General features: G+C 41.9%; 2 protein-coding genes and 1 long non-coding RNA gene across 4 annotated transcripts in view; 2 read left to right on the top strand and 1 right to left on the bottom strand.

The window, feature by feature from the left end:
* Nucleotides 1-7009, bottom strand: part of LOC123770778 (uncharacterized) — a 58455-nt gene extending 51446 nt beyond the window's left edge. The window contains exon 1 of one of the 2 annotated variants that reach the window (XM_069305908.1): nt 6845-7009. The gene's annotated coding sequence lies outside the window, so the exon portion shown is untranslated. The remainder of the gene's footprint in view (nt 1-6844) is intronic. The other variant, XM_069305907.1, reaches the window with a different exon arrangement.
* Nucleotides 3775-8989, top strand: LOC123770776 (uncharacterized). Its single transcript, XR_006774407.1, has 2 exons — nt 3775-3830; nt 8371-8989. It is a non-coding gene; the product is annotated as an uncharacterized lncRNA (long non-coding RNA).
* Nucleotides 8990-11515: 2526 nt separating this feature from the next.
* On the top strand, nt 11516-13238 carry LOC123770775 (neuropeptide-like protein 32). The gene is made up of 2 exons (XM_045762922.2): nt 11516-11624; nt 12596-13238. The coding sequence occupies exons 1-2, from the start codon at nt 11616-11618 to the stop codon at nt 12932-12934; spliced, it is 348 nt and encodes a 115-aa protein (XP_045618878.1). The 5' UTR covers nt 11516-11615; the 3' UTR covers nt 12935-13238.
* The last annotated feature ends 391 nt before the right edge of the window (nt 13239-13629 follow it).

The raw sequence follows: 13629 nt of genomic DNA, 5'->3' as shown, positions 1-13629 counted from the left end.
GAGAGAGAGAGAGAGAGAGAGAGAGAGAGAGAGAGAGAGAGAGAGAGAGAGAGAGAGAGAGAGAGAGAGAGAGAGACAGAGAGAGAGAGAGAGAGAGACAGAGAGAGACAGAGAGAGAGAGAGAGAGAGAGAGAGAGAGAGAGAGAGAGAGAGAGAGAGAGAGAGAGAGAGAGAGAGAGAGAGAGAGAGAGAGAGAGAGACCAAGTAATGATCCACTGAGAGCCGTAATCTATAAACGTGTTGTTTCTAAACTTCTCTGAAATACAATAATTATCGTGGTAATACCTTGAACATAGGCTGCTGGTACAACGGAGGGGTTGGTATCCGTGTTTGTTTACCATACTTGGGTACACCTGCACATACCCAGCTACCCTACAGTATATGAAGGGTTACGAGGTGTGTCAACACCCAGCTACGTCATGCTAAACAAAAATATAGAGGCTCAACTCCCAAAGATGATTAGTCTGCACTGGCAAAATTTGGGTGTGTTATGAGGATATCATCAAGAAACGTTTTTTTTTATTAATACATTTAGGTACATCTGCATTTGTGCAGCTCCCGTGTGTGGGAACTCTGCAGTTACTACTATGTTTCTTTCACCCGTCTCAGACAATGCTAGTAACACCAGGATGATAAGGATGATAATGATGATAATGATGATGATGATGATAACTGTGATAATATCTGTAGTTTACAACATTCGTCCATAGAGTAAAATATACATACCAGGGTATTCGTACATAGAATAAAAGCAAACACGGGTATTTATAGAGTAAAACATATACACAGCGACATTCATACCTAGAATAAAGAACTAAATATTCATACATAGAGTAAAATGTTCTTACTGGAATGCATGTATGTGCTTCAGAAAGAAGGATATTACCCGAAAAACTCGTTTCTAGAAGGAAGACAATTAGGGATCGTGTTTTGATCGTTCAAATTTTGATCGATCAAATCGTTGATCGTGTTTTGATCGATTGTGTTTTGTTATTCTACTTCGTTTAAGTCTCACTGTCAAGTGAGACCCATTTCAAGTCAGTTCTCTCAATTTGCCACTCCGTAAATAATGCGACTGTTTTGCTTAACTAGTAACCTAAGAACCCAAGCAACCCACCTAACCTATAAGGCCGATACATAGAAAACATCTCTATGTATTGCCTTCCCAACGTTCTTTTTTTTTTCTCCAGGCTTCATGAACGCTCCTCGTCTATTTCAAATGTATTTTTATGTTTCTTCTCCCTTTCTCAGCGCAATTATCCACATACCCTCTTCACCTGACCGTAACCACCCTATCGCCCTTCTCTTCTACCCCCCCCCCTTCGCCCCCTTTCTCCACCCCTAGTGGAGTTTTCTTCTAATAAACGCATTTCTTCTCTTCCGTCTATCCCTGCTTCCCCCTCCACAACACTCGCCTCCTCTTCTCTAACGTCCTAATCCTTCTTAACAATCCTCCCCTTATCCTTATTAACGTTAGATAAATTAAAAACTTTAGAAATGGATATTTAATTTGAGCACAATTGGAGCTACCCCGCCAAGTACACCACGTGTTGACGTCAAAATCCCCAGCGAACAAACATATAAAACATCAAAAAACATATAAAACGCAACATATTTGTTGAGAAGACGAGTTAATCTCCAACGCGAAACAAGATTTCCGCCCTCTCCAAGGGCGGAAACCTTGTTATTTTGATCATTGTCATCGGCACATGGAAACCAGTTCTATTTTTTTCCGTGATCCGGGGAACGCCAGGGTCAACGCTTCGTTACCTAAACAGTCTGGTGTACACAAACGCCTCATCCATCAGTCCCATGAAGGAAAAACTGGTATTCTCAAACCAGGTTCGTTTTCTATCATGTTATTCTCGGATATTAGGCTACGCTTCCCTGAATTTGTTTCGTAACGATGCAGACTAGTCTAAACTGTCTGGAGGCTGTCTCGACTAGGAGGAGGTTATCTTGAGGTTATTTTGAGATGATTTCGAGGCTTATGAGTCCCCGCTGCCCGGTCCTCGACCAGGCCTCATTTTTGTTACACACCCCAGGAAGCAGCCCGTAGCAGCTGTCTAACACCCAGGTACACTGCTAGTTAACTGGGGCATCAGGGCTAAAGAAACTTTTTGCCCATTTGTTTCCGCCTCCACCGGGGGATCGAACCCGGAAACTCAGGACTACGAATCCGAAGCGCTGTCCATTCAGCTGTCAGGCGCCCTTCCTCAGGCGAGGAAGAGTAACCCATTCTCATGAAATTATAGTTTCTTTTTTGGAACTCGAAAGTACCAATATGTAGTAAAGGAAATACAGCAAGCCACTTTTTGTATTTTTTATAGAGTCCGGAAAAACAAAGATAAATGCCAAACCTAAATTTTCCTGGGCCTAGTATAGCATATATATATATATATATATATATATATATATATATATATATATATATATATATATATATATATATATATATATATATATATATATGTAATAAATTAGGCCTCAGATAGCTTTATGACTGCTAGGAGAGGTTATCGTAAGTTTGATTAGGTTTTATAATTATGTTGCTATTAAAAATTCCAATTCGTCCAAATTCAATACTACAAAAGTCTACTTTCTGGCGGTCTATCGCGACAAATTTGTACTTTCGACCACATAATTGCTCTAAGCACTTTTAGGACGCTGGGCTGGGAAGAGCGACTGTCAAAGAGAAGTCCAGGACTGGGACAGATTCAGATAAGATATTACGAGACGAGCAGTAGGCCTACTGTTTTTATTTTTGTTTGAAAGAGAGTGGTGGAAGTAGAGGACAGTCAGACAATGGTGTGGGAGTGGGGAAAGAGAGCGTGAAAGAGAAGATTAAAACACCTCCACATTTCAGTAGCAATGTTTCTAACTCATACTTTATATTTAGCCTCAAAACTCGAATAACTGCCTTTTAGTGAAATAATTACAAGTAATAATAATCGTGTTATAGTCGCATATTTTATTTGAGAACAATACTTGCCTGAAACAGCTATGCGTGCTAGTGGCTGTATAAGAATGTAAGAACTCTTTTATATATAAATAAATAAAAAAATACTTTTAATAGGGTCAGAGTTTTTCTCCTGCCCCTGGCAACTCCTGTCCTCAGCAACCTCTGTTCTTAGCAGCCTCGTAACGAAGGTAAAATTAACAGTGCGCCACAGAATACCAATTCTTTAATGCTTCCTATGCGAACAGGACCATAGATAATAACACACAATAGCACTCGCACTTGAAGTACATGAGGCAGCGTGGGCCGGGATGATGGGTGGATAGATAAAGTTTAGTTTGATGGATAGCATTAGCAGAGGTTCGTGACCTTCACCATTATTACACAGCCCTCCAACCACCTATGCCTACCTACCAGCCAGCCAGCCAGCCAGCCAGCCACCCAGCCAGACCCGGCATCTCAGCCTCCCCCCCAATGGGCTAACTCCCCCACCAGAACCTCCCAACACGCCTCTAACTTCTGATTGGTATTCACAGAACACCGTCCTATTTCAGAAACAACGTTATGTTGTACACTGTAAAATCTAGTGTTATGAGATGAAGGGACTTTCTCTACGCTAATGCTGAAATTACTTCCCTTGCGCCATTATTTGGTGATATGACGGAATATATTCAGTCTGTAATTACATTATGGAGGACATTACGGATAAACCAGTTTCTTCTTTATCCGTTGAGGGAGGGCTTGTGGGCGGAGTCTATGGGGGGGGGGGGGGGAGACGACCATATATAAGGAACAACTCTTGGTTAGGTCATCAGTAAACGTTGAAACAGGCACCTCTACTATTTCTCGACCGAGACACATCATGAAGGTTGTGAGTACCTCGGGCAGTTTTCAGATAATGTTGACCAATATTTATCAATCCCGCATAAAAATTCAATTTTAATTTTTTCAATTTATTTGAATTACAGCAGTATTATTACAGTTATTATGCCAGCTGAAACAGCTATTTTGATTTATTTTTTTTTTTACGAAATAATTTGTCTTACCATGAAGTGCAAACTTATGACCCTAAACGATCAGTTTAAGCTGCTGCTGTTCGCAAAGTGATCCGTAGGAGCCCTCAGGCTCCTACGGCTCCTACGGCTCCTTAATTCTGTGGCGCGGGTTCGATTCCCGCACGAGGCAGAAACAAATGGGCAAAGTTTCTTTCACCCTGAATGCCCCTGTTACCAAGCAGTAAATAGGTACCTGGGAGTTAGTCAGCTGTCACGGGCTGCTTCCTGGGGGTGGAGGCCTGGTCGAGGACCGGGCCGCGGGGACACTAAAAAGCCCCGAAATCATCTCAAGATAACCTCAAGAAGGCTGGTTCAGTCCGTTCAACATGGTTTAGTCAAGATATATATATATATATATATATATATATATATATATATATATATATACACTCCTGTTTCTCACTGAGAATTTACTTTAGTCCTTGCTAGTTGCTCAGTAAACTATTGTGCTGGCCTTAATAACCTTCCAGAGATTGACATCCCTTAAGTTCAACAATAAACCAAACCGTTCAATTACAGACATTATATTCACCGAAAGGTGAATATATTACCCCTTTCTCGGTGTAATTATTAAACACGTAGTTTACTTATTCCTAGACTATGATCAGCATTAAAGTATACTTGCTGTTTCGTCAATAAACTAGTCACGGGCCTCGGAAATCTACGCGCAGTTCAAGCCCAAGGCCATTTCAGTTTTGCTAGTAATTAATAGTGGGGAGGTGGGTAGCCTCCCCACTATAGCCTCTCCGGCATGTAAAACTGGATAAGCCTAGCAGGTGTCTGTCTCTGACAACAGCTGACCATATATGTGCTGGCAGACTGTACCCCAATACCCATGCTGAGAGTGGTAGTGCACCCCCGTTCCAATCTTGTGAGTGGTCGTGGACCCCATATCATTGCTGTGAGTGGTAGTGAACCCCATATACATTCTGTGAATGGTAGTGTACCCTATACCCATCCTGTAAGTGAGAGTGCACCCATGGCCCCCCATGTGAGTGGTAGTGAAGCCCATAATTATCATGTGAGTGGTAGTGAACCCCATAATTATGTGAGTGGTAGTGAACCCCATATCCATCATGTGAGTGGTAGTAAACCCCATAATTATCATGTGAGTGGTAGTGAACCCCATAATCATCCTGTGAGTGGTAGTGAACCCCATAATTATCATGTGAGTGGTAGTGAACCCCATAATTATCATGTGAGTGGTAGTGAACCCCATATCCATCATGTGAGTGGTAGTAAACCCCATAATTATCATGTGAGTGGTAGTGAACCCCATATCCATCATGTGAGTGGTAGTAAACCCCATACCCATCATATGAGTAGTAGTAGTTGTCCCCATACCAATCCTGTTAGTGGTAGTGGACTCCATACCAATACTATGAATGGTAGTCGACACCAAACCCATCCAGTGAGTATTAGTAGAAAATGTAAGAGAATCACATAATAGGCGCAGAAACAGGATCTTAAAATTCGTGTAACTAAAGTTAAAAAATTGATGAGATAGTTAAATGTTCGTTAACTTCTACATCAACAGTCTAATGGTATCGCAAATTTAGATAATTGACAATAGGCTCTCAGTGTACTATAATTTATCTTTTTTCTCTAAGTTACTGTTGCAAAATTTAACATTTAGAATTAGAATATAGTTTAATATAGTCCGTGTATAACTGCTATTACCGATTACTAATACCATAGCACCAGCACCACTTTGTACAGTGCTACCCGTTCGGGTACAGTGCTACCCGTTCAGGTACAGTGCTACCCGTTCGGGTACAGTGCTACCCGTTCAGGTAGTGCTACCCGTTCGGGTACAGTGCTACCCGTTCAGGTACAGTGCTACCCGTTCGGGTACAGTGCTACCCGTTCAGGTAGTGCTACCCGTTCGGGTACAGTGCTACCCGTTCGGGTACAGTGCTACCCGTTCGGGTACAGTGCTACCCGTTCGGGTACAGTGCTACCCGTTCGGGTACAGTGCTACCCGTTCGGGTACAGTGCTACCCGTTCGGGTACAGTGCTACCCGTTCGGGTACAACAACTACCTTCACATACTACCATTATTTTTACTAGGACTACTGCTACCTATTTACTGATAAATGAATAGCAGTATTTGGTGATAAGAAACTCGACCAACCATTTCTGTCCGACCGGGATTCGAACCTGGAATTCCCAGACTGTGAATCGAGAACGAACCTTACTGTACAACAGACCCCCCCCCCATCAAGAAAACATTTTTGTTCAACGTATTGTTTTCTTAATAAGAATTAGGTTAATCTGCCTCTTAATGTTATATTTATCATACATGCGGTTTGGAGAGAGGAATTACGTTTCGTATCGAAATGTTTTCTGATCATTTTTTAACCCTTGGTATCAAATATTGTCCCAGATAGTTTGTGTAATATTCTCTAAGAAAGGAAGTAGTTCCTGGAGATATGAATATCTTGTTCTTCCTACAGAAGGCTTCCAGTAGACTTACCCGGCCTACTTTATCAGACTCCTCTCAGTTAGTTTAGTTCATTTATTATGCACCCCGTACCCATCTTGTGGGCGGTAGTGGAAAGGGTTACAGAGTTACAGAGGCACATAATTACTCTCAACCTCAACAAATTCCAATTTCCTCAATGACACTCTATATACAGTACTAAAAGTGATCAATCACTTCTAGGGGGCTTCTTTGTGCATTCCTGTTTTCTCATTCTCTATTTATTCCTATTTCTCACAGCCCAATTTCCTTTTATGTCCGTCACTATTACTTTATTTTGATTCCTATGTACTTGATGGATTGTTGGTACACATCAACCAACGTGTTTATGAAACGACGGAGGCTCACCTCTGAGTCTGTAGCCTTCGGAGGTGGGAACAGAAGCGAGTCGAGGCTTCCGAGGTAAGTAGGGGCTGAGGAGAGGCAGGCGAATCCCCCCAATTACAGCCAGCAAGTTGATACAGACCCAAAAATACAGCGGGGAAGTGGAGTCGTGGTCGTCAGCCCTGGATGTTGGTGTCTTCTGCTAGCGGCGCGCGCAGCTCCCCCGGGCACGGCTGCCATCCACCAATCACGGCGCAGCTTTCCCGGGCCCGGCTGCCATCCACCAATCAGGGCGCAGCTTCACCTTCAAGATAAAACCCTCCCTCCGGCGGGCACTTTGAATCTGGCTCCCGCCACAATTTTTTTTTTGTTAATAATACGTGAGGTACATCTGCATTTGTGCATCTGCCCTAGACTATATGAAATGGAGTACAGTGTGTCAATAAAGCTAATTACGTGATGCTAAAAAAATCCCCATCACGCAGGATGGTTAGTCATACAAAGGCATGTGATAGGCTCTACAATACTAACATTATTCCTATTGAAATTCGATTTTCACCGTTTTCCAGTTTGGTTTACCATAATTACCACCATTACTCATCAAATATGTATACTTTAGAATCATTCGGACATCAGCCTAAGAGATAAAAAAAATCCTTCCCCCTTCTTCATCTCATCCCACGCTTCAAGCTCACTTCCAATATAAATTAAGCTTTGTTTCACATAACCCCCAACGCATCAAACATTCCCGTAACTCGCCTGCTATTTCCATTCCCAGTTATTATTTCTAGATTCCATCGCATTTCTGTGTGTACCCTGCTTCTCTGTGAAAATACACTGGGCAATGTTTAGGACTAAAATATACTTGTCGGCTGACCAGCAAGTAATTGTGGTACACTTAATAACCCTCCAGATAAGCCTTGAACTCAACACCAACAGTCATATGAGCCTGCCTTTGGCTCCTGGGGCTCGGGTAGGTGTGATCCCACGATGTGAAGACGATTCTATGGGTCGTGGTACGACGTTTTACAGCGATGAGTTCCCAAGCCTATTGTTCTCCCCATTTACGATATTATGGGATACTAGGTACTTATAACTCTAGCCTCGTGCTATTGGTTCGCCGCATCCATACGGTGAATTGCAACGTCATAACTAACATCTGATCATGATGTAGAGGACATCATAACCCAAACATCATAACTAATTATAAAGTATTAACATTTATTTATATTAATATGCCATGAGCATAATTTGTGTTGTGAAATCTGTTTGCTTTCAGCTAGGCTGCAACGTTGAGCGTAAAAGAGGCTGAAAAGTAAAAGAGGTCTTAACTGCAACGATTGATTTATATTAAGATGTATTCATATGTATGAATAACTATATTATTTTTTCTCCTTATATCAGAATTGAAGCAAACGTGTCAGGAGGGGGAAATAAAGTACATATAATAGAAGTATCTTTTAAATTTACCATCTCATTACCAAATAATAAACATGTTCTCAACTTGACCTTTATATATATGAGTCAACATTTGTTTTCTATACTCACAGGTGTCTCTGGTGATGGTCGCCGTGGTGGTGACCCTGGCCTCCCTGATTATGTCCTCCAGGGCCATGCCTGACCCCAACGCTCTGGCTGACCCTCAATTTGGCCATAGACCCGGGTTCGGATACGCTCCCGGGTTCGGTTATGCTCCGGGAATCAGAGTACATCATAGACGTTACGGCGTCGGTTTAGGGTTGCTACACCGGCCGATATATCCTCATCGTCAGTACGGAATCTACGGTTAAGACGCGTGTTGTGAAGGGGACGATCTCCGCCAGGCTAGGACCCCCCATTAGGATAAGAGACAACCTTCAAAATATTCTTGGAGAGACGAACAGTACTTCAAGCCTCGTATCGAAGACAGAATCATATATTTGGTACGCTGTAATGAGTCACATTCCTCACTACTAGGTACCAACCTATTCATCTACCAGTCTCATCTACTACCAGCCGCTCTAGGATCCTCCATCATTTAGTATCCAACTCTAACCAAGAATCCAGCATCCATTATGTACTCATCATTACCAGAAGTCCCTCCATGAGATGCTTGGTGGCTGTATACCGGTTGCTCAGTACATGCAAGGAGCAACAAAAAGAGTGTACAAAATAAACGCATATTTCTAATTAGAATTTTCATTATACGGGAACCTATTTAGTGAAGGCAATAAGGTTAATAAATAATCCAATAAACTACTGCTCATAGTACTCATCCGTACTCACCTGAGTACGGGGTGCATAATAAATTACTACCTATAGGATGAGTATGGGGAGCTGTTACGAGTAGTGTAGCTTCCTCACTCCATGATAGTTGAGATGTGTGTGTACAAAATAGTTTATTTCACCGCAGGACGAAATAACTGAATTTAGTTAAGAGCCCACTGTTAGAATATGTAATATTGACAGACTAATTCATCTAAATGACGAGTATGTGAAACTGGTAGTTACGTGGGTAAGCATACTTGATGGTGCTGCTAGCAATGGATAATCTAAGCTTACTCACCATCTGTGGCGGGTGTTGTGAGGTTTGTTCGTTCCTGTCAATAGCGGAATTGCAAACGTTTGTATTGCTCTGAGAGCAGACGAGGAGCGGACGCAGAGAATGAAGCCTAGCCAAGGCAAGACAGCTACGCCCAATGACAACAGCTACACTCCTAACTTGCCACACACCTGACAACATCTACACTTCTGACAGCAACATTCCAGACAACAGCCATGCTTCTGTTAATAGCTTCACTCATAACCAATGACACGCCTGACAACGGCTGCACCCACCTTAAGTGTCGCTCCCACAGTGCGTTCCTGCCACCTGTTCCTTAACCTCGTCACCCAACCATTAGCTCTGGAGCCAACTATATTAAATTATGTTATAATTCAACCCCTGATATTGTCCAATTACCCAATTCCTTGTTTATGTTACACCCGCCTAGAGAACGGGCAATCAAGCATGCTACTGTTCTAATTCATGTGTTTCTATTTAATTAATTAAGTAATTATCAAAAGAATAACTCGTTCTCATAAACAGAGGCAAAATGCTCGTTAATTCAGCCGCCAAACCCCATGTTTATTACACTTTACACACGAATCACAACTGATGCCGTCCGAACACTTCCGGAACATGCGTTTCGCTGACGACTTTTGTTCGAATCACAACGCTGTAAATGTTTCACCAACGTACTACAAATACAAATAATCCTCAACAGAACCTAAACACCTAGCCTAATCAATGGCTAAATATGAACGTATGCTAATAATAATAATATTAATTTATATATGAGAAAATTCCTATTTTGAGTGAACAGCATGTTAAAATTGATTAATGCGTCCTTGGGGTCGACCGCAGGATGGAATGGACTTGGCCTGAAAACGGGTTTTGACAACCGCAGCTTCAACGAGCCTGGCCTGAGGACAGGTTGAGTTACAATTAATTGCCAACAGAACCTGAACATACGCTTAAATATGCAAAACATGCTAATATATAATAATTTAAATTTATATTTGAGAGAATTACTATTGTACACGAACAGCATGCATTGATGAATGCGTCAAGTAGGTTTGCCACTGGATTGAATGAACATGGCCTGAGAACACGCTGAACTAATTGTCAACAGAACCTAAACACTTTACCTAACTAAACCTGAGCTATGTACACAAATTTTTAATATATAATAACACTAATTTATTAAAAAAAACAACTACCGATTGTGAATACACAGTGCGTTAATATTGGTGAATGTGCCGCAGGTCTGTTCAGATTCAAAGCTTGTCAAAAGCCTAAGAACAGGCTAGGCTTTCATCTCTTTAATGTTCTTGAAGCTTGATAATTATCATTTTAATTCGGTCTCAACTCCAACTCGTTTTTCTTTGCTGTCCTCCCTCCCAACCATCCCATTTATATTTCCCAAACCTCTTAAAGAAATGTATATGTTTATCACTCAGAATGTTCGGTAATATGCTTATTGTTTGTGCTGTGTGTCTATACGTATGAACACGGTGTACTGAACGGGGTGAGAATAGCTAGCGCTACCTCATCCCTTTGTGTGTATTTATACCTCAATGAACTTATTTCAATTTCAATGTCAAATCTCTTAATTTCCCCTGACCTCCCCATTAGCTTCACCATTCCTTCCCCCCCCCCAAATTCCATCTCAAATCCTTATCCTGATCCCTTCCAAGTGCTACATAGTTGTAATTACATGGAGCTCTCTCCTGATAGTTCCCTTTCCTTCCCACACTCCAATTCCCCATTACTTCCTCTCCCCCCCCCTTATCTCATAAACTTTCCCAGTCCCCCCCCAATGCACTACCCCTGTCCCTTGTCTTACAGAACCTCCTCCCCCCTCCCCGCCAATCTCCAGGTTGAACAACCCCGGAACTGGTCCCAAACTGCAGCGCCTTTCCTGTCAAGCTGTCCCTGCGTTATCCTCACTAATACACCAAATACAATAGTGTATTTCACTCGTGTACGAATTATTATCGAAGTAGATCACATGCGGATGAGTTGTAATAGAGTAATTGTTTTGTTTTTCCCGTAAACATGAATACATATATACGTTTATGTTGTTGTTCGTTGATGGGAAGGATTAGTGGGCGGAGTCAAGAGGTGGGTGACCCACCAACACCACAGGTGGATATATAAAGGGCGTCCACCCCCTTAAGTTAGAACAGTGAGCTTGTAGCAGGCACCTCGACTATCCTTAACCAGGCAGCTCGACTATTCGTCACCAGGCAGCTTGACAAGCCCTCTGAAGCCATGAAGAGTGTAAGTACCACCTCCAGTCCTACTTCCCTCCTCACTGGTCTTGCAAGTTGCTGAACCTCGTAAGTCCAATTCGGCATGAAAAGTCCCAAATTTAGTTTTCATGTGTTCTAATAACATTAAAAAATTTTACCTTCAATACGTGTTAATATCTTTTTTTATCCAAGTTTCATTAATTTTTTTTATATTGTATGTCATATGGGTATTTAAGTTCATATCTAAGTGTGAACTTAATTCTGATATTATGTAAGCAAACAGACATGTACACTCACATGTGGGCTTACTTACACATACACATGTAGGCTTGTGCTCACATGTAAGCCTATACACCCTCCAGGTGTAGGTTTACACACACACATACCCTTGTAGGCCTATACATATACACCGTCACATGAAGAGTTACACTCAAATACACATGTAGGCCTACTCATATACACTACAACATCCAGGTAATCACTGATCAGAATTACATTTCGCCTTTCTAAATTCACATTAATGACACTATGTAAAAGACACATCTAACACTTTATGTAGGGCATACGTAAATCTGTGTATTTATGTATTTACGTATGTAAGTTAGCTTAGCATTTCAAAATCACCGAATCACCTTCTGTGGTTGATTGTTCAATAAACCCCTGAACTATATGTTTAACACATCTCTAACCCTGTCCATGGAGGACAGAAGAAAATGTATATATCCTGATTAGCACTGTAAATGTGTGGCCACGTCTGTGGTAGAAAAAAACCTGTATTTCTGACATATTTTAGGCTATCCCTCACGGGCAAAATTTTATCTCACGAGAGGGAGGACTAAAGGAATTAATTATCAAAATGTCAGGAAACCCATTAAACACATTACAGAAAGTTAGTTCCTTGGAAAAAATACAAAATTAGTGCTCTCTTCTGATATTATGAAATCCGTATCGTCCTCTTGTAGCATTAATTCAATGTCACTGTATTTTGAAACATTGCAGTTTTCGCTGTTGTTGGTGTTGGTGGTGGCCTTGGCTGCCCTGATGGGGTCAGCCCTTGCTATGCCTGACCCCTACGCCCTGGCTGACCCTGACCCCAATGCTGTAGCAGATCCTGGTCCCCAACCCCTTGCTGACCCCGTGGCCGATCCAGATGCCAATCCAGATGCCGACCCCGAAGCTGATCCTTGGTTCAGACGCCACCGTGGATATGGTTATGGTCGTGGCTTCGGTGGATTCGGTGGATACGGAGGATTCGGAGGATACGGTGGATATGGTGGATACAGACGATTCGGTGGATTCGGTGGATTCGGTCGCCGTCGGTTTGGTTTCTATGGCTAAGCCGTGAGCTGAGATGGCGATGATCTATATATTAGTTTCACTAAAATATAACCCGGAAATCTCTGTTTACAACCATGAGACCACAACCTCCAGGATGTGTTGGTTGGAGCAACTACCCACTCCTCTAACCACAAGCTACCACAACTACCAGCACCTCCAACCACAAGCTCTTCCAAGAACCGCATCCTACGCTTCTCATCTACTCTTAAGTGTCATTAACGGTTGTTAGGTAGTTGCACTGTTGATACTTATGCATTGATTATTAGTGTGGGGAAAATAAAGCGTAAAACTGTGAATTAAAGAATTTTAATAACATGTTTAAGTCACTCATGGAGGATTTGTTTTAGCAATAGTGGTTGCAAAATAGTGGTCAGTATTTTCCTTCAACACAAATAATGCAGAATACACACACCTCTCGGTGTATACACACCAGTGTGTGTGTGAGTGTAGCAAGCTGTATGTAAGTGACTGATGAAGTCACAGCTAATCACTCCCAAGGTCACAAGGTCATATCAAGACACTCACAGGGCAAATTACCTGCACTTAAATTTTCCTTATATCGTCATAAGATGCAGGGATGGCTCTGGAACTATTAATTTAATTGGTTTACATTCGTAGACTAGAGCTTATACAGCGAGGTATACATTAATGTGAGGATGGGTTGAACACTTAGTGTGAGGTTGGAATGGCTATCT

This window comes from Procambarus clarkii, chromosome 56 (assembly GCF_040958095.1).
Source record: "Procambarus clarkii isolate CNS0578487 chromosome 56, FALCON_Pclarkii_2.0, whole genome shotgun sequence".
Lineage (NCBI taxonomy): Eukaryota > Metazoa > Arthropoda > Malacostraca > Decapoda > Cambaridae > Procambarus > Procambarus clarkii.
This window is presented reverse-complemented; position numbering and strand designations above follow the sequence as displayed.